Source organism: Terrapene carolina, unplaced genomic scaffold (assembly GCF_002925995.2).
Source record: "Terrapene carolina triunguis isolate 2854851 unplaced genomic scaffold, T_m_triunguis-2.0 Scaffold172, whole genome shotgun sequence".
NCBI lineage: Eukaryota > Metazoa > Chordata > Testudines > Emydidae > Terrapene > Terrapene triunguis.
In genome coordinates, this window is record NW_020664523.1 from 576,446 (window position 1) to 595,818 (window position 19,373).

Here is a 19,373-nt window from a genome sequence, read left to right on the forward strand (position 1 = left end):
AAAGGCTTTTCACCCACGGGCTGGGCTTTCAATTTGCAATTTTTGTTCCCCATCAAACGTCTCACATCAGCCTGAGCTGTCCTTGTGTTGCGCCGCTCTTTAGTTACAACACTCTGGCCCATCAACCCAGCTAGAGGAGGGTATGGGTAACTCCCTGGTTCCCTCCAGGGACTGAATCTCCCTGGCCAATCCAAGTATGCAAACTAGGAAATATCATCTGGTCCAGCTGCTGATCATTTTAATCATGGATAAGCCTGTGATTCTGTCACAGAGGTCATGGAAGTCACAGATTCCATGACTTTCTGTGACCTCCGGGACTTCCAGAACAGTTGGTACGGCCGACTCCAGGGCCACTCGAACAGATGGCCCAAGGACCAGCTGCTCCGGTGCCCCACGGCCAGCCGCACCGGCCGCTGCTGGAACGGCCCCAGGGCCAGCTGCTCAGGCTGCCCCCAGGGCCAGCCGCATCGGCCGCTGCTTGAGTGTCCCCCGGCAGCTGGCTCCGGGGAGCGCCGGGGCCCCCTGAAGCAGAGATTCAGTCATGGGTATTTATAGTAAAAGTCATGGACAGGTCACAGGCCGTGAATTTTTATTTATTGCCCGTGACCTGTCCATGACTTTTACCAAAAATACCTGTGACTAAATCTTAGCCTTAATCATGGATTGAGAGGCATAGTATTCACCAACTGACTCCTGCATGGGCATTGAAATGGCTCAGTTGTTTGTTCAGCAAACTTTACTGGCTTATTTTAGTTGGTCCTTCTGAAACCCCACCCCCATGCTCTGCATAGCCAATGGGGACAGGAACCCTGTGCTTATCCACTCCCAGGTAATCTTTTTCTATGAACACTGAGGACGAGCTGTGACCCTAGCTGTGCATATCACATTGTATGTATTATGCTTATTGATTGCAGAGTCCATTGACTTAAGGTATTGAGGCTTAAGAGTGAAATGGGTCAAAGTTGTTTTCCATTTGTGTCATTACAGATACAGTGTAGAGGGAACCAGTCACCAGGTTTGGAGGCTTATTGAGTTATCTGTCTTTATGGCCTGTAGCCATCAGTTCCCTATTCCTGCCACTTGTGGGGCCCACTGACTTTCCCTTACTCACCACAACCAGCATGCAGGGCATTTCTTAGGGGGCTTTCTAAACCAAGTGCTCTGGGGTATGTGCCCTTCCCCCCACAACTGCCTCTCACGAGGTCAGAAGGCTGCTGGCCCTTTAAGGGAAGTCCCTATGCTAGACCCATGAAGTCATTCAAGCCTCCAGTGATCTCATTGTACACAAAGATGCTAGGATTAGAATCAAAGAAATGGTATGTAAATAACACCTCTGGTGTGACACTCCACCAAGGGTCACCCTAGGGCTAAGTACAAGGAATAAGAGACACCTCACAATTTTAGAGAGCACTTTCTCACCCTCCTAGGGGGTCTCAGAGCTATCAGAGACACCACTCTGTGGATTTCAGCTCAGCCCAGCACACATATACATTCCAGGTTTCTATCTGGCCCCACCATGGGAATCAGTAATGCACTTATCCCAGCAGCCCTCTGTGAGGCAGGGCAGGGCTATGTGTCTCATTTTACAAGGTGGGGAATTAAGGTTCAGAGAGATTAAGGAGTTTGTCCACAGTAACATGTGACAGAGGAGGGAATCAAACCCAGGTCTCCCCTAGCCCAGACAAATGCTCTAATCAATGAACCATCCTTCCTCTCTGCAGTGTGCCTGGCTTGTCTGCTGGGGTCTAGCCCTGAACTGATCCAGGATTGTCTCCAGGGCGGTAGCTAAACACTCTCATTGCCTAGTCTACCTTTGCATCTCATCACCTCAACTAAGCATCCTGGATCTTGCAGGCTGCCTGCTTTTTGGGGTAGTCATAAAGACCAGGCTTTGGCAAATGTCTTGTCTTGGTGTGTGGGGTCACCCTGAAACCAGTGCAGTCTGCTTTGAAAGATGCAGGGCAGATATAACACCAGATCGGAATGACCTGATTGGATACACAGCCCTCAGACAGTGGAGTCCTGTCAGGGGCCTTGGATTTCATGTGACATTTTTCTATTGTTATATCTAGTGTAGGCTCTTGCCAGCACTGGTCTTAGAAACAACGGACACCTGAAAGAGTCTGCGTGGGCACTGCAGTAGAAGAGACACAGAGAGTCATATATGGCCCAGAAGTGAAACAGCAGCTCATAAATTTTGGAGTGTCTGGGACTCTAAGACCTCTTTGCCTGCACATGTTCCTTTCGGCTGTGGTTTCATGGCTAAGTTCAGTACTAACCCCTCATTGTACATGGGGATCTGTAAGTGCTAATACAGAATGTTTTGCCCTAGGCTTCCACTTGTTCTGCCCATAGTAAATAGGAGAGCTGTGCTGCCCCAGGCCGGTAGTGTCCTTTTAAAATAATTCTTCTCAACATGTGTCTTCATTGGTGGAGCTTTGGAAGCTAGGTAGGGAGAATGTCAAAGAATTGTTCCATATTGGCTAAATTTAAAGTACCATCAGTAGATAGAAAGGGATTATTGTATGTGACCTTTCTGGTTTTAGCTTTTTCCTAAAAAAAAATAAAAAAAATAAAAAAGGCTTCAGGCAACCAGGAAGCCATACTTGGCACTGGTGTGGCCGTTGCTGGAATATTGTGTCCTGTTCTGGTGCCCACAATTCAAAAAGTGTGCTGATAAATTGCAGAAGGGTCATAGAAGAGTGATGAGAAAGCTTAAAGGATTGGAAAACCTGCCTTGTGGTGATAGACTCAAGGAGTTCAATCTATTTAGCTTAACAAACAGAGGTTAAAGGTTTCAGAGTAGCAGCTGTGTTAGTCTGTATCCGCAAAAAGAACAGGAGTACTTGTGGCACCTAAGGGTATGTCTACACTACGAAATTAGGTCGAATTTATAGAAGCCGGTTTTATAGATATCGGTTTTATACAGTCGATTGTGTGTGTCCCCACATAAAATGCTCTAAGTGCATTAAGTCGGCGGACCGCGTCCACAGTACCGAGGCTAGCGTCGACTTCCGGAGCGTTGCACTGTGGGTAGCTATCCCACAGTTCCCGCAGTCTCCGCCGCCCATTGGAATTCTGGGTTGAGATCCCAATGCCTGATGATGCAAAAACAGTGTCGCGGGGGGTTCTGGGTACATGTCATCAGGCCCCTCCCCCTCCATCAGAGCAACGGCAGACAATCGATTCGCGCCTTTTTACCTGGATTACCTGGGTTACCTGTGCAGACAACATACCACGGCAAGCATGGAGCCCGCTCAGCTCAGCTCACCGTCACCATATGTCATCTGAGTGCCGGCAGACGTGGTACTGCATTGCTACACAGCAGCAGCTAGTTGCCTTTTGGCAGTGGATGGTGTATTACGACTGGTATCCGTCGTCGTCGTACTCCTCAGTGAGTTCAATCAGAGGCACCCGGGAAAGTTCTTCAGCAGATTCCTCTAAGAAATACTGAACCAAACTTTCCACTCTGAGCCATCATCGTCAAGAATCAGATGCCATCAGTCGTAGTACATCATTTTCTGCCAAGCACCCAGAAGATGCCGATGGCTATCAGTCATGCTGCACCGTCTGCTGCCATCTTAAGATGTAAAAAATAGATGGACCAGATTTGTTCTGTATTCATTTGCTTCCCCCTCCCTCCGTAAAATCAATGGGCTGCTAAACCCAGGGTTTTGAGTTCAATCTTTGGGGGGGCCATTCTGTGTGATAGTTGTTTGTGTTTCTCCCTGATGCACAGCCACCTTTGTTGATTTTAATTCCCTGTACCTGTACGCCATGTCGTCACTCGCCCCTCCCTCCCTCCGTCAGACATTAGTTTCGCGCCTTTTTTCAGACCAGACGCCATAGCACTGGGATCATGGAGCCCGCTCAGATCACCGCGGCAATTATGAGCACTATGAACACCACGCGCATTGTCCTGGAGTATATGCAGAGCCAGGACATGCCAAAACAAAACCAGGACCAGCCGAGGAGGCGATTGCAGCGCGGCGACGAGAGTGATGAGGAAATTGACATGGACATAGACCTCTCACAAAGTACAGGCCCCAGCAATGTGCAAATCATGGTGTTACTGGGGCAGGTTCATGCCGTGGAACGCCGATTCTGGGCCCGGGAAACAAGCACAGACTGGTGGGACCGCATCGTGTTGCAGGTGTGGGACGATTCCCAGTGGCTGCGAAACTTTCGCATGCGTAAGGGCACTTTCATGGAACTTTGTGACTTGCTTTCCCCTGCCCTGAAGCGCCAGAATACCAGGATGAGAGCAGCCCTCACAGTTGAGAAGCGAGTGGCGATAGCCCTGTGGAAGCTTGCACAGCTACCGGTCAGTCGGGAATCAATTTGGAGTGGGCAAATCTACTGTGGGGGCTGCTGTGATCCAAGTTGCCAGGGCAATCAAAGACCTGGTGATATCAAGGTAGTGACTCTGGGAAACGTGCAGGTCATAGTGGATGGCTTTGCTGCAATGGGATTCCCAAACTGTGGTGGGGCCATAGACGGAACCCATATCCCTATCTTGTCACCGGAGCACCAAGCCACCAAGTACATAAACCGCAAGGGGTACTTTTCAATGCTGCTGCAAGCCCTGGTGGATCACAAGGGACATTTCACCAACATCAACGTGGGATGGCCGGGAAAGGTACATGATGCTCGCATCTTCAGGCACTCTGGTCTGTTTCGAAAGCTGGAGGAAGGGACTTTCTTCCCGGACCAGAAAATAACCATTGGGGATGTTGAAATGCCTATCGTTATCCTTGGGGACCCAGCCTACCCCTTAATGCCATGGCTCATGAAGCTGTACACAGGCAGCCTGGACAGTAGTCAGGACCTGTTCAACTATAGGTTGAGCAAGTGCCGAATGGTGGTGGAATGTGCATTTGGACGTTTAAAAGTGTGCTGGCGCAGCTTACTGACTCGGATAGACCTCAGCGAAACCAATATCCCCATTGTTATTGCTGCTTGCTGTGCGCTCCACAATATCTGTGAGAGTAAGGGGGAGACATTTATGGCGGGGTGGGAGGTTGAGGCAAATCACCTGGCCGCTGATTACGCGCAGCCAGACACCAGGGCGGTTAGAAGAGTACAGCACGGCGCGGTGCGCATCAGAGAAGCTTTGAAAACGAGTTTTGTGACTGGCCAGGCTACGGTGTGAAACTTCTGTTTGTTTCTCCTTGATGAACCCTCCGGTCCCCTCACCCCCCGGTTCACTCTACTTCCCTGTAAACCAACCACCCCACCCTCCCCTCCCCGCTTCGAGCACTGCTTGCAGAGGCAATAAAGTCATTGTTACTTCTCATTCATGCATTCTTTATTAATTCATCACACAACTAGGGGGATAATTGCCAAGGTAGCCCGGGATGGGTGGGGGAGGAGGGAAGGAAAAGGACAAACTGCAGTTTAAAACTTTAAAACTTTAACACTTATTGAAGGCCAGCCTTCCGATGCTCGGGCAATCATCTGGGGTGGAGTGACTGGGTGGCCAGAGGCCCCCCCACCGTGTTCTTGGGCGTCTGGGTGAGGAGGCAATGGGACTTGGGGAGGAGGGCTATTGGTTACACAGGGGCTGTAGCAGCAGTTTCTGCTACTGCTGCCTTTCCTGCAGCTCAACCATACGCTGGAGCATATTAGTTTGATGCTCCAGCAGCCGGAGCATCGACTCTTGCCTTCTGTCTGCAAGCTGACGCCACCTATCATCTTCAGCCCGCCACTTGCTCTGTTCAGCCTGCGATTCAGCCCGCCACCTCTCCTCTCATTCATATTGTACTTTTTTGCACTCTGACATTGACTGCCTCCACGCATTCTGCTGTGCTCTTTCAGCGTGGGAGGACATCTGGAGCTCCGTGAACATATCCCGAGTCCGCCGTTTTCTCCTTCTAATCTTTGCTAGCCTCTGCGAAGGAGAAATATTTGCAGCTGGTAGAGGAGAAGGGAGAGGTGGTTAAAAAAGACACATTTTAGAGAACAATGGGTACACTCTTTCACGTTAAATTTTCCTGTTCACATTACACAGCACATGTGCTTTCGTTACAAGGTCGCATTTTTCCTCTTATATTGAGGGCCTGCCGGTTTGGTGTGAGAGATCACTCACGCAGTGCCAGGCAACAGAATTCGGCTTGCAGGCAGCCATGGTAAGCCACAGTCTTTTGGCTTTTTTAACCTTCATAACATATGGGAATGGTTTCAAACAGCAGCGCCCTCATTTCCCATACCAAGGACCCATTGGGTTGGCCATTTAAAATGGGTTTGCAATGTAAAAGGAGGGGCTGGGGTTTCCGGGTTAACATGCAGCACAAACCCAACTACCCCCCCCCCACACACACACACCCAATTCTCTGGGATGATCACTTCACCCCTACCCCCCCACCGCGTGGCTAACAGCGGGGAACATTTCTGTTCAGCCAAGCAGGAACGGGCACCTCTGAATGTCCCCTTAATAAAATCGCCCCATTTCAACCAGGTGACCATGAATGATATCACTCTCCTGAGGATAACAAAGAGAGATAAGGAATGGATGTTATCTGCATGCCAGCAAACACCGGGACCATATGCTGCCATGCTTTGTTATGCAATGATTCCAGACTACGTGCTACTGGCCTGGCGTGGTAAAGTGTCCTACCATGGCGGACGGGATAAGGCAGCCCTCCCCAGAAACCTTTTGCAAAGGCTTTGGGAGTACATGAAGGAGAGCTTTCTGGAGATGTCCCTGGAGGATTTCTGCTCCATCCCCATACATGTTAACAGACTTTTCCAGTAGCTGTACAGGCCGCGATTGCCAGGGCAAATTAATCATTAATCATTAAACACACTTGCTTTTAAACCATGTGTAATATTTACAAAGGTACACTCACCAGAGGTCCCTTGTGTGCCCTCAGGGTCTGGGAGCATGCCTTGGGTGAGTTCGGGGGTTACTGGTTCCAGGTCCAGGGTGATAAACATATCCTGGCTGTTGGGGAAACCGGTTTCTCCGCTTCCTTGCTGTGAGCTCTCTTCATTGTCTTCATCATCATCTTCCTCGTACCCCGAACCCGCTTCCCTGTTGCGTGTTTCTCCATTGACGGAGTCAAAGCACACAGTTGGTGTAGTGGTGGCTGCACCCCCTAGCATCGCATGCAGCTCTGCGTAGAAGCGGCATGTTTGCGGCTCTGCCCCGGACCTTCCGTTTGCCTCTCTGGCTTTGTGGTAGGCTTGCCTTAGCTCCTTAATTTTCACGCGGCTCTGCTGTGCGTCCCTGTTATGGCCTCTGTCCTTCATGGCCTTGGAGACCTTTTCTAATATTTTGCCATTTCGTTTACTGCTATGGAGTTCAGCTAGCACTGATTCGTCTCCCCATATGGCGAGCAGATCCCGTACCTCCCGTTTGGTCCATGATGGAGCTCTTTTGCGATCCTGGGACTCCATCATGGTTATCTGTGCTGATGAGTTCTGCGTGGTCACCTGTGCTCTCCACGCTGGGCAAACAGGAAATGGAATTCAAAAGTTCGTGGGGCTTTTCCTGTCTACCTGGTCAGTGCATCTGAGTTGAGAGTGCTGTCCAGAGCGGTCACAATGAAGCACTGTGGGATAGCTCCCGGAGGCCAATAACGTCAAATTCCGTCCACACTACCCCAAATCCGACCCGCAAAGGCCGATTTTAGCGCTAATCCCCTCGTCGGAGGTGGAGTAAAGAAACCGGTTTAAAGGGCCCTTTAAGTCGAAAAAAAGGGCTTCGTCGTGTGGACGTGTCCAGGCTTAATTCGATTTAACGCTGCTAAAGTCGACCTAAACTCGTAGTGTAGACCAGGCCTTAGAGACTAACAAATTTATTTGAGCTTAAGCTTTTGTGGGCTACAGACGCATCCGAAGAAGTGGGCTGTAGCCCACGAAAGCTTATGCTCAAATAAATTTGTTAGTCTCTAAGGTGCCACAAGTACTCCTGTTCTTTTTAGAGGTTAAAGGGTGACTTGATTAGTCAGTAGACCATGGGGAACAAACATTTAATAATGGGCTCTTCAGTCTAGCAGAGGAAGGTCTTACACGATCCAATGGCTGGAAGTTGAAGCTAGACTAATTCAGACTGGAAATAAGGCAAACATTTTTAACAGTGAGTAATTAACCACTGGACAATGTACCAAGAGTCATGGTGGATTCTCCATCACTGACTATTGTTAATTCAAGAAGGGATGTTTTTCTAAGAGATCTGCTCTGGGACTTATTGTGGGGATGTTCCCTGGCTTGTGTTATACAGGGGGTCAGACCAGATGATCACAATGGCCCCTTCCCGCCTTGGAATCTGTGAATCTCTGAAAAGACTGGAGTAAGATATATGAGAAATAGGCTCCTGACTCTCTAAATCTTTCCCCTGTCCTCTGAGTGAATGACAGCTGTAGGGGTCAGGCCAGAACTTCTTGGGTTGACCACAGGCTCAGAATGCAGTAGATCAGTTTAGATTAAATGAGGTTAGACCAGCCAATCAGTTTTTATCCCTGATTTGGCTATTTCTGGGTCTCCCAATGCCATTCCCGGCTGCTACCAAGCTTTCAGTAATGCCATTCTGGGGTGGGTTTTTTTCCCTGCCCTCTGCAAAGCTGGGAACAGGCACCCAGGCACTCCCATTAGAAACAATCCCCAGCATCTTGTTGCAGGCTCTTCTAAACTTCTCTCTAGAGTTGGTGAACTGTGGAGCCTAGGGAGCTCTGGAAACGCTCGTACAGAGTTAAGCTCCTCCTTGCTCTGCCTATTCAATGGAAGAGCTGACATTGTCCTCTTAAAATAATTCTTTCAAATCTGGTTCCACCTCAGGCCTGGCTCTGGTTGCATATATGGGGCTTCCATTGACTGAGGTTGGAGCAAAGCCAGTATTTTACCTAAGGACTGCAGTGAAAATGAGCCTTCTCTGTGTGTGCTAAACCCCATGTCTTTGGGATGCATGGGCTCTGCTGAGAGTAGTGGGGAGGGACTGGGGAATGTCTCCCCCAAGGAACTCACCATATTGAAGTCCAAAGCAGGAGTGCCTCCATCTTGGGACAATCACCCCCAAACTTCTTTTCAAACTGGTTGTTGTATTTTAAGAAGGGGCTTTTGAGCGCCTGCTCCAGCCCATCACTGGAGATCACGCAGGATGACTAACGCCATGACCCTTGGATTAGTTCAGCTCAGATCCTGCATGCTGCAACCAACTCCATCCTTTGCTGGAAACAATCCGCACAGAACTCCTCAACAGCCATGTCTGAATTTATTTTCTATGTACGTTGATGGGTGTCTTTAGCCCCATTGGAGCACTGCTCCTTTAAAATACCTGACGCTGACCTGCTCAGCTCTGGGCCAGGAGGTCATGGGCTCAAATCCTACATGTCCCATGAGTTCAGGTCTGGAGCTTCGACCCAGTGCTGTCACTGTGGGGCATTTCTGTGCGGGTATTGCACTGGGCACTCTTCTATTAACCTTGGTGTCTTGGTCAGTGTTCCTTCTTTCAGCATAAAACCAAGTGCTACAAGCCATAGCTTTCGGTGAGCTGCTGCTGTTGAGCTAAAATAGCTGTTGTGTTATAGTCTCTGGCTGCAGTGTTTGTGCTGCCAGCATCTAACTCAAGGATTTCTCTGTAAGACCAAATTCTACTCTGTTCAGGGAGCAACTGAGTTTCAGCCAGTAACTGTGTTTGCTTGTTGAACTGTGTCTGTGAAGAGAGGAAGTGCCATCTAGTGGCCAGTGCCTGTAATAATCTGTGCTGTTGAGAGTATATCACTTACCCACTACTGAAAAGCAGCTGTGCATTCCTGACACTGGAGCTGCGCATGCAGCATTGTAATGCAAGACAGAAAAAATAAGCTGGCAGTCTTTAAACTGTGTGCAAGGCCTCATTGGCAAAGTCCGATTTAAAAGCCTGATGCCTAGTGGCTGCAGTAAAAGAAACAGGTCGGGAGAGCCCTGAGCCAAAGAGTGAGAAAGCAGCAATACTTTGGAATGGTGCAGGATCTCTTCTTAGCTTAGGGTCCCTTTGATCTGTTTGCTGATGAGCTAAGTTTCCAACAGTGTTCAGTATGTCTGAATGCCTTTACCTGGGAAGCTAAGGAGATTAATATACAGCTACAATGTCCAGCAACACTGTGGCCCTATTTTCCTAATTCTCCATCTTTTGCAATATGAAGCACTTGAATTGTTTGAAGAAATCTATCCTTGGTTGGGACTTGATCTAGCCATCTTGTTATACAAAGTGGTAGCTCTGTCCACCTCTTGAAACACACACAAATTGATTCTATAGGCATAACATTGCTATCATTTTTTATTCTTACTTTTATCGTAAATGGTATTTACGGTATAGTAAAAATGTTTGACTTTGAAGACGGCATCGCCAACCTGAAAAGTGTTGAGAATATTGGCCTAGAAGTTGGAATAAATGCCATGGTTAATGGAACCGGCGGAACCGGCAGATGGTTTTAACTTGAGACGAGCTGTGAATGTGAGGGCAGAGAAATAGTACGAAGGGACTGGATCAATGAAGCAGAACTGGAAGGGAGCTCCTGGGTCACCACGCCCTGTCCCTTGCTGTTGCCCGTAACCCCTACCATATAATCCAGTCATAAATTTATCAAGCTTCCTCTTAATCCCAGTTCCGTTGTTGCCCCCACTGCTCCTGTTGGGAGGCTGTTCCAGAACCTCCCTCCTCTGATGATTAGAAGCCTTCTTCCAATTTCCAACCTAGATTTATTCATGGCTAGTTTATCCCCATTTGTCCTTGGCCCACCATTGTCCTTTCACGTCTATAGCTCTCCTCCCTCCCTGGTGTTTGCTCCTGATGGATTTAATAGAGCACAACCAGCTCCCCGCTAAACCTATGTTGGTTTAGTAAAGCTCTTCCAGCCTCCTTGCATGAAATCGGCCCTTCCTTCCCCTGATCATTGTTGTAGCCCTTCTCAGCGCCAGTTACCGTTTGAATGCATTTTTCCTAAATCATAGAATATCAGGGTTGGAAGGGACCTCAGGAGGTCATCTTCTAGTCCAACCCCCTGACTGATTTTTTACCCCAGATCCCTAAATTGCCCCCTCAAGGATTGAACTCACAACCCTGGGTTTAGCAGGCCAATGCTCAAACCACTGACCTATCCCTCTAGGAGTGACCAGAATTGTGTGCAGTATTCCAGATGAGGCCTTGTGCAATGGTTTTAATATATGGGCAGAAAATAACCAGATTAGATTAAATTTGGAATAATCCAGGCCAGTATCTCTGTGGAAAGATAATCTGAAGGGTAGATATTCAATGGGAGGGTGAAGTCTGGAAAGCAGTAATCCTAAAAGAGATCATGGGGTGATAGCAGGTCTAGCCCACTTTACAGATAGGGGTTGCAACTATCTGCTCCTACCCCATGGCCAAAGCCATACTGTCGGGTGGTGGCATGAAGAGGAAGGGTATCCTTAGATAAGGATAAGTGGGCGAATAGACGCACCATGGAGGAAGAGGCCCAGCAAGAGAGCAGCCAAGGAGGCTACCTGGAGTTAAGTACATTAAAAATAGTTTCCGGTCTCTTTACATCTTCTTCCTGCTGTGAGAGTGGCTGGCCCAGACTGGGGTTGGGCCGGCCCTTCCCGGATCAATGACAGGCTCAGAATTCAGCAGGGAGCAGCAGTGTTGGGGGGAGGAGCTCTGTGCTCAGTAGAGGGCCCTGAAACCAGACTGGGCCTGCAGGATTTCTTAGAAGTGACCTTGTCAATCACGACCAGATCACTCTTTACCACTGTGTGCATTGGGTGTTATGTGTGTCTCCCTTGGTTTAGCTTTATGCAAAGGCCTGTGGTCACACTGCCCATCACAGGGCAGCATGGCCAACCCTGAGCATCACAAGTCATAGTCAAGCCCAAGAAGGGACAGGGAGAGAAGTGGAAGGGGATTTGAGGAAAGGTTCAAAGACCTAAACTAAGGAGGAGGGCTCATGATACAAATATGGGAAGGCTGTAAACATGATTTGTGTCATTCCCAGAGAGATGTGGCTGTACGTCCTGAGATAAAGTGAAGACAGAGAGAAGTCAGGCTGGCCTATTTCAAATGCAGCCACCAGGACAATATATTAAACAGCCCAAAAAAGGAGGGGAGTCAGTAGGAGCAATTGAACTAAAGTGATATTTCATTGTAAGGTTTTCTCTTTAATAGATTCCAAGGCCATTGTGATCATCCAGTCTGCTCCACTCGGTAATGTCTTGTCAAGAGGAGATTGCTTGCTTGGCAGTTTTTAAAATGGTTTGAAAGGTTCTTATGGAGGAAACGGTCAGCTATAGAAGTCAGCACTTGCGTGGTTGTTGCAGTCTGATGCTTTGCTAGCAACGTAGAGCTTGGGAGTGGCAGCAGCAGGTCACTGTCACCAGGGCTACATGCACTTTGCCTGGCTCTGTTATTATAGAGGTGTTCTAGGGTATGCCAATGTGACCTTAGGATTTCTAATGTTAAATTCATATCTGTTTCCCCTTCTGCCCCCACCCCTCCACAGAAACTTCTGGATGAGTGCCAGGACCAGCGCTGGTGCCAGTTCTCTGTGCATAGCCCAGTGTTTGGGCCCGACCCGTGTCCCGGGACACACAAGTACCTGATAGTTTCATACAAGTGCAGACCAGGTGAGCTCTGCAAATGGCTTTAAAGTGCAAAGGAGGGTTTTGCTTAGCATCCTCTCTGTTTTTTCCATAGACTATTGGTGCAGTCAGCACTATAAGTGTACCAGAGGCAAGAAGGGGATTCATTGTCTTTGTCAATCCATTGTCAATTACCCCACCTGTGTCCTGGACAGATCATCCTTCTCCTGCAGAGAGAGGGAGATCATAATTTTTTTGCTTGTCTTGCAGTAGCATTCCAAGGCCTCAGTCCAGATCAGGCCCTATTGGACAATGTGCTGTGCAATCACACAGGAAGACAATGGTCTCCATTAAGGAGCTTAAACTATGCCATGTAATGTAGGTGACACAGATAAATAGTCAAAGCAAACAGTTTCCAAAATCCCATAGGATGAAAAATATCTGCCAAATCATTTAAGCAAATGCTAACAAATAGCTAGTACCTTCACCAGCTGGTTGCAGAGAGAACAGCGAAGGGAATTGCTCAGTCTCTTGGTTTCTTCTTGCTAGGTGTTTTATGCACTGATTGGGAAGGGATGCTTTTAGGCCGAATGGGAGGAGCCCAGAGCTGCCACTTCAGAGAGGGCTACATAAAATTTGCTTTTTGACTTTCGGAATGGTAAAGGCCTAGCTGTTAATGATGCAACAGAATACTGTGTAATGTTGTTTCCCAGCTAACCACCGCATTAAGACCGTGTGTGAGAATGACAAGCTGAGGCTGCAGTGCAGGGCTAAATCCGTCCTAGCAATTTACTCCGCAAGCTATGGCAGATCCACGCGGGGCAAACCAGAGTGTGACTTTGCGAACAGGACTGGACTCAATGTAGGTATGTTGGGAAGGTGTAAACTAGAAATCTGGCGGGGCCCCTTTCACGTTGAAGAATCTGGAACTCATTGCCAGGGGATGTTGTGGAGGCCAAAAGTGTAATTGGGTTAAAAAAAGAACTAGATAAGTTCCTGGAGGATAGGTTCATCAATGGCTATTAGCCAAGATGGTCAGGGATGCAACCCCATGTTTTGGGTATCCCTAGGCTTTGATTGACAGAAGCTGGGCATGGACAGGGGATGGATCACTCACTAACTGCCCTGTTCTGTTCACTCCCTTTGAAGCAAGTGGCATTGTCCACTGTTGGAAGACAGGATACTGGGCTGGATGGACCATTGGTCTGACCCAGTATGGCCGTTCTTATGTTCTTAATAAGTCATTACGCTGTCAGAGACGTTACATTGGGCACAGCCATATCACTGCTGTGTGGGCATCGAGACATACACGCTCCCAGCCAAGACCCCATATTGCTGGGGATAGGTGACTGCCACCCAGGCACAGCACTGCACTCACACACAGCCAGCTCACTGCTGCATGGGCGCTGGGATATGCAGTCTCTCAACCAGCTCGGTGCCATGTTGAGGGAGTATGCATATAATCAGCCACATGGACACAATACATGCACCCTTCCTTCACAGCCAGCTCCCTGCTCAGTGGGCAGGGAGACATGCGATCCTGACAAGGTCACCGATATGGGCTCATTCATATACACTCCTACGTGGTGCATGTGAATGGGATATTACAGACCAAGTATGGCTTTGGGCTACATGGTTTCCAGAAGCTTTTCTGCCTGCTACTGAGAATGCAGGGGCCACAGCCTGGTGACCACCTGGTCTATATTTCCAGAGTGCTTAGCTCCTGATGCCTTGAGGAGAGTCTCTCGGAAGTGTCACAGGAAGGAGAACTGCACCATCTTGGCTAACAAGGCCACCTTTGGTGACCCCTGCTTCCCTGGCGTGAAGAAACAGCTGAGGGTCTCCTATACATGTGGTAAGAGTCCCCAGTCACCCTGACACTGCCCTGGGGAGGGGCTGGAAAGACTCCAGCAAGTGCTTTACAATGTACAACACGAATCCTGGAGAGCGGGGGCGTTTTGAGGACTAAGGGCACCTGTTGGCCTAGCAAGCCAATAGCATAGCTGTTGAGGCTGCCGGGCAGGGTCACTTTAGATGAGAGTGGTGCCATATGTCTCCTTGAGAGATGCTTGTGCATTCCGTCAACAGCAGGCTGAGAACTATAGAAACGGCTACAAAGCTGAGCCCCAGAGAAACAGGACAGATGCTGAGCAGCTGTTGCTCTGTCTCCTCCTCTTGTGGCATGGATCTTTAACCACATGCATGCGAGTGGGGAGTGGGAAGATGGGAAGCTTCAGGGTGCACAGATACAGACAGAAGGTGAATCCTCAAAGCTCCCCATTAGATGAAATATTTTTGTCTTTCTCTGTAAGTAGCAAATCGTAAGGATCTGAGGGCCCATGAAAGCAAGATTAATATCCAGCCAGCCAGGACATGGGTAGGTTCTATGCAAGCTGCCTCTCCCCCCATGGCTCCAGGGCCGATGCAACCACTAGGCGAACTAGACGGTCGCCTAGGAGACCAAGATTTGGGGGCGCCAAAAAGCGGTGCCCCCAAACTTTTTTTACAGCGTTTCAGCCTTCCACCACCCTCCGTGCTTCCCCCAAGTGTCCCCCGGCCCCCAGAAGCATCCCTGCCCCTCTCCTGCAGCTCCACACTGCCTCGGTTCTGCTCTGCTCCCAGCATCAACTGCTGCCGCAGGGTCCTAGTGCCCTAACCCACTAGTGGCAGGGCAGGCTGCCCTTCCCCTGCCCTTCCCCCTCAGGCCCTTCCCTTTTCCGGCGGGACCCTCCACCAGCACAGCCCCCGCCCCCTGCCCGCAGTCACCGCTCCTGCCCCACACTGGGCAAGAGTCACCCCCAGTGAGGCTACAGTGAGGGGCAGCAGCAGGGGAGGAGGCGCACCTGTGATGGCAGCCCCCCCGTGGCACCCACCACTGGGGAGGCGAGGGGGCTTCCTGGACCTGAGAGGACGCTAGGAGCATGTGCAGTGACAGTGGTGGAAGGTGAGTGTGCTACTGGGGTGGGGGGGAAAGTGGGGGGCCCCTCCCCCAGAACTCACTGCTGCTGGCAGAGAGAGGGCTTGGGGGAGTCCTCATCCCCCTGCACCCTAATCCTCTGCCCAGCCCTGAGCCTTCTCCCACACCCCAAACCCCTCATCCCCAGCCCCACCCCACAGTCCTCACCCCTCCAGCCCCGCCCCCTTCCCACACACCCTCTCTGTCCCCAAACTTCCTCCCAGAGCCTGCACCCCAGCCCTTCACACGCCCTCCAGAGCCTGCACCCCTCACCCCCTTCTGTACCCCCACCCTCTGCCCCAGCCCAGAGCCTGCACCCAGCACCCAAACTCCCTCCCAGATCCTGCACCCCAATTTCCTGCCCCAACCCAGGGCCTGCACCCCAGGCCTCCTCCCCCAACCCAAACTCCCTCCCAGAGCCTTAGGCAGGTGGGGGGCAGAGTTTGGGGGGGCGGGTTCTAGGCACCACCAAAATTTCTACAAACCTGCCACCCCTGCCAGTATCTGGGTTTTAAGCCCTGTTATGCCTGCAACAGGCCTAAGCCTGTGAGTGACCCCCATAGCAGCTGCCTGAAGTGCTTGGGGGAATCACACATGAAAGACAAGTGTCGGATTTGTAAAAACTTTCGTCCGAGAATGCAGAAGGAGCGTGATATTCGTTTGAGGGCTCTCCTCATGGAGGCTGCGCTCTGCCCGGCGCAGGACTGCAGTCTCGGCAGGACTCTAGGCCCAGCACCTCGGCCTCGGTTTGTAGTGCACCCCTGGCACCGGGCTCAGTCTGGCACCGCTACCCCTCACCAGTGCCCAAGAAGCAGTCAAAAAAGTGGGACTCCAAGCAAAAAGGATCAAGGGACATCGGACAAAGGACCTAGTTCAGGCCACCTGCCCACCCCAGAGCCGCATGGGGGTTTCTCTCCGATTGGATCCACTAGTCTCCCCAGGGATCCACCACTGACTCCCGGGAGTGGCATGGGATCCAAACTCACTATTGTGTGAATATGAGTGTGTAGGTTATTGAAATTTGTCATATTGATATTGTCAGTTGTTGTTGTATGACATTCTGATTTTATAAATTGTATTAATAACAATAATTGGATACTCTAAAGGTAGAATAAAATGTAGTAGATTTTGATATGAAAGAAGGAAATATATGTGACTAAAAAGGGTGTATTTCTGAAAGTATTTTGAAAGTTTATAATAAGTGATGGTCCGGGGGGAGGGGAGGGAGAAGGGGTGTGTGCAAGGTGGAAGTTTCACCTAGGGCGCAAAATATCATTGCACCGGCCCTGCATGGCTCTACCACATACTGGCCTCCTGACTTGCCGTACCCCCTGGGAGCTTTGTACAACTTTACCAATGCGCCTCCATCCTGCCAGTAGCCCCCCTGCTATTCCAGCCCGGGTTTTGCTCTCTGCCCACTACAGACAAGGATGACACGTGACTTACTGAACTCATGTCTTTGGTGGTCAAGGCCAAGGACATTATTTACCCAACCTGGCCCCTCCCTCCTTGACCCACAGAATTCCCCTGGTCAGACTGAGGATGGCACCTGTGCTGTCTCTTCGCCCACTGCTTTGACATAGGGAAATATTTTGTATGTAAATTTCTGGCAGTGGTGGGTTGGTCCTGCTCTGTCCATACACCCCTCACCTGAGGTACCTGTGCAGCCTTCATGTCTCCTCTCCATCCCTGGCTGCTATCCCCATCCCAGGGGTTCTTCATGAGCTGCCCTTTCAGTGCAGTCTCCTTTCTCATTTCAGTGCCAAGGCAGCTGTTTGAGGAGGTGGGCCAGGATTCCCCAGACCCCTTCTCGCTCTCCGACTACACACATGGTAAACACTTGCTGTTCCCTTGGGGCTGTGCTGTGTGGGCTAAGGAAGGCTCTTGTTTGAGTGTCAGGTTGGGGTTTCCTGGCTGGCTGGGGACCGCATGTGTGTGATGTGCCAGGCTGGCTCCTCTCACACAGGCCACAGGTTTGCCCAAAATCTGGATCCTGCATCGCAGTGAAGAGGGGAAATCCCTGAGCCAGGCACTTCTACCCTCCATGAGGAATGCAGTCCGAGTCCAGAGAAAGGGAAGCAGAAACCTAAATCAGGGCCTTTTACCTCGATGGACCAGGCTGATGGTCACAGGGCTCACAGAGATTCAGTTCATGTGCCTATTCTAGATGTGCTGACAGAAGGAGGGCTCTATTCCCTTCTTTACGCACACAGCCTCTGTGTCTCCTGTGTGTGGGAAATTACTTTGAGCTCCCTGGCCTGGTTATACAGGCAGTTCAGTGCAGTGCTGTTCACTAGAATGGCTCATTCAGTCTTTGATTTCTTAGTCCTGCTCCATCAATGCTCTCGCTAGACCCCAGCTGTGCCCTGTGGTGGCTCCTCTCCACTGGGAATTCATTCACCATGTTTGTTCTCTCCTGGGTATCACACACTCTCCCAGCTCTTCCTGGAGACTCCACCTTCTTCTTGACTAAGGGCAGGTTTCAGTCCCCATAGTTATCTGGGTGTGGGCTAGGATCCCAGCCCGATGCTGCAGGGTGCCTTTTGCCAGTGGCAAAAGGGAAGTGGAGTTGCGCTGTGAGGCCTGTCTCTTTGGTGGATTTGAAGCACCCTGCGCGGTAGCAGTGGCAGTGAGGTTGCACTGGGAGTTCATGCGATGGCAGATGAATTAGAGAAAAGGCAGCAGGTGGAAGGCTAGCAAGAACTGGGAAGAGACCTCCTCCCCACCACCGCCTCCACACACACTTAGCTTTGTAACATTTTTTCATGAGGAAAACCAAGGTTGCAAAACCAGGAGTGAGATCTAGAGGATGTGGCCAAATGGTCTGGCAATAACATAGGGATCTCTGGAGGGGAGATGACAGATGGGCACAGACCAGCCAGGAGAAGTGAGCAGAGTGACAGATAGGAGAAGCACTGAGGCCTGCAGAGGAGGGGTGCCTCAGAACATAGCAAAGGGGAGTGGACTATGGAAGAGTTAAGGGAAGAACAGATCTGAGGGGGAGAGAAGTGGCCAAGAGCAAAGGAAGACTAGGAGGAGCTAGAGGAGAAGGTTCGGAACATGGCATGGAGGAGAGAGAGATGGTAGGGGGAGAGCGAAGAGTGGGAGCACAGACAATGGGAGGAGCTGAGAGTGGATGGGAAGAACTTAGGGATGGGATGGCGAGGATCATGGAAGAGAAACGTGCCGAGTGCCTGGGAGGAGCAAAGCTGAGGCGGGAGGGGTGGGAGTGAAAGTTGGCAGATGTGTGGTGATAGGTGAAGGTTCAAGTCCACAGAGTGGATGAGGGCGTTTAGAAGCGCCTCGCCCCTGTACCCTAGCCAGTAAGACCATGTCCCCTTGTTCACTGCAGGTGGCTGGTACCATGGGCCGATGCTGTCCAGGCTCCGTGAAGATCTGATGATTTTTACTAGCTCTCTGAAAACGTTTGCCCACCTCTGGGGTACGTGAATTCGCTGAGCGTGTGCACAGTGCTCTGTGGAGAGGGTGCAGGCAGAGAGTCACATTCCACTCTGTCTCTCTTGCTTTAGCGTGCCGGGAGACACGGGGGCACTTGGCGAAGAGCCCGCAGCACCGTGCACTCCCTTTATGCCCATCAATGCTCCTCTAGTGTAGGCTGGTCATTGAAGCCACATCCAAGATACATCCGTAGGGGTGGAGCAATGTCATGGAGTCTCAAGGACTGAATGATCCCAGGACTGAATTCTCTCTCCCTCAGGCAAGGAGACAGTACAAAGTCTAGCTGAGAGAGTATCAGAGGGGTAGCCGTGTTAGTCTGAATCTGTAAAAAGCAACAGAGGGTCCTGTGGCACCTTTAAGACTAACAGAAGTATTGGGAGCATAAGCTTTCGTGGGTAAGAACCTCACTTCTTCAGATGCAAGT

The 19,373-nt window shown here is 50.3% G+C and overlaps 1 protein-coding gene across 1 annotated transcript in view; it reads left to right on the forward strand.

The window, feature by feature from the left end:
- The window catches only part of LOC112106164 (protein eva-1 homolog C-like), a 55,814-nt gene that overhangs the window by 33,333 nt on the left and 3,108 nt on the right, over nt 1-19,373 (forward strand). Inside the window, exons 3-7 of the mRNA XM_024199277.1 lie at nt 12,456-12,579; nt 13,248-13,400; nt 14,246-14,389; nt 17,251-17,322; nt 18,843-18,932. Coding sequence (XP_024055045.1) covers nt 12,456-12,579; nt 13,248-13,400; nt 14,246-14,389; nt 17,251-17,322; nt 18,843-18,932 — 583 coding nt within the window. The remainder of the gene's footprint in view (nt 1-12,455; nt 12,580-13,247; nt 13,401-14,245; nt 14,390-17,250; nt 17,323-18,842; nt 18,933-19,373) is intronic.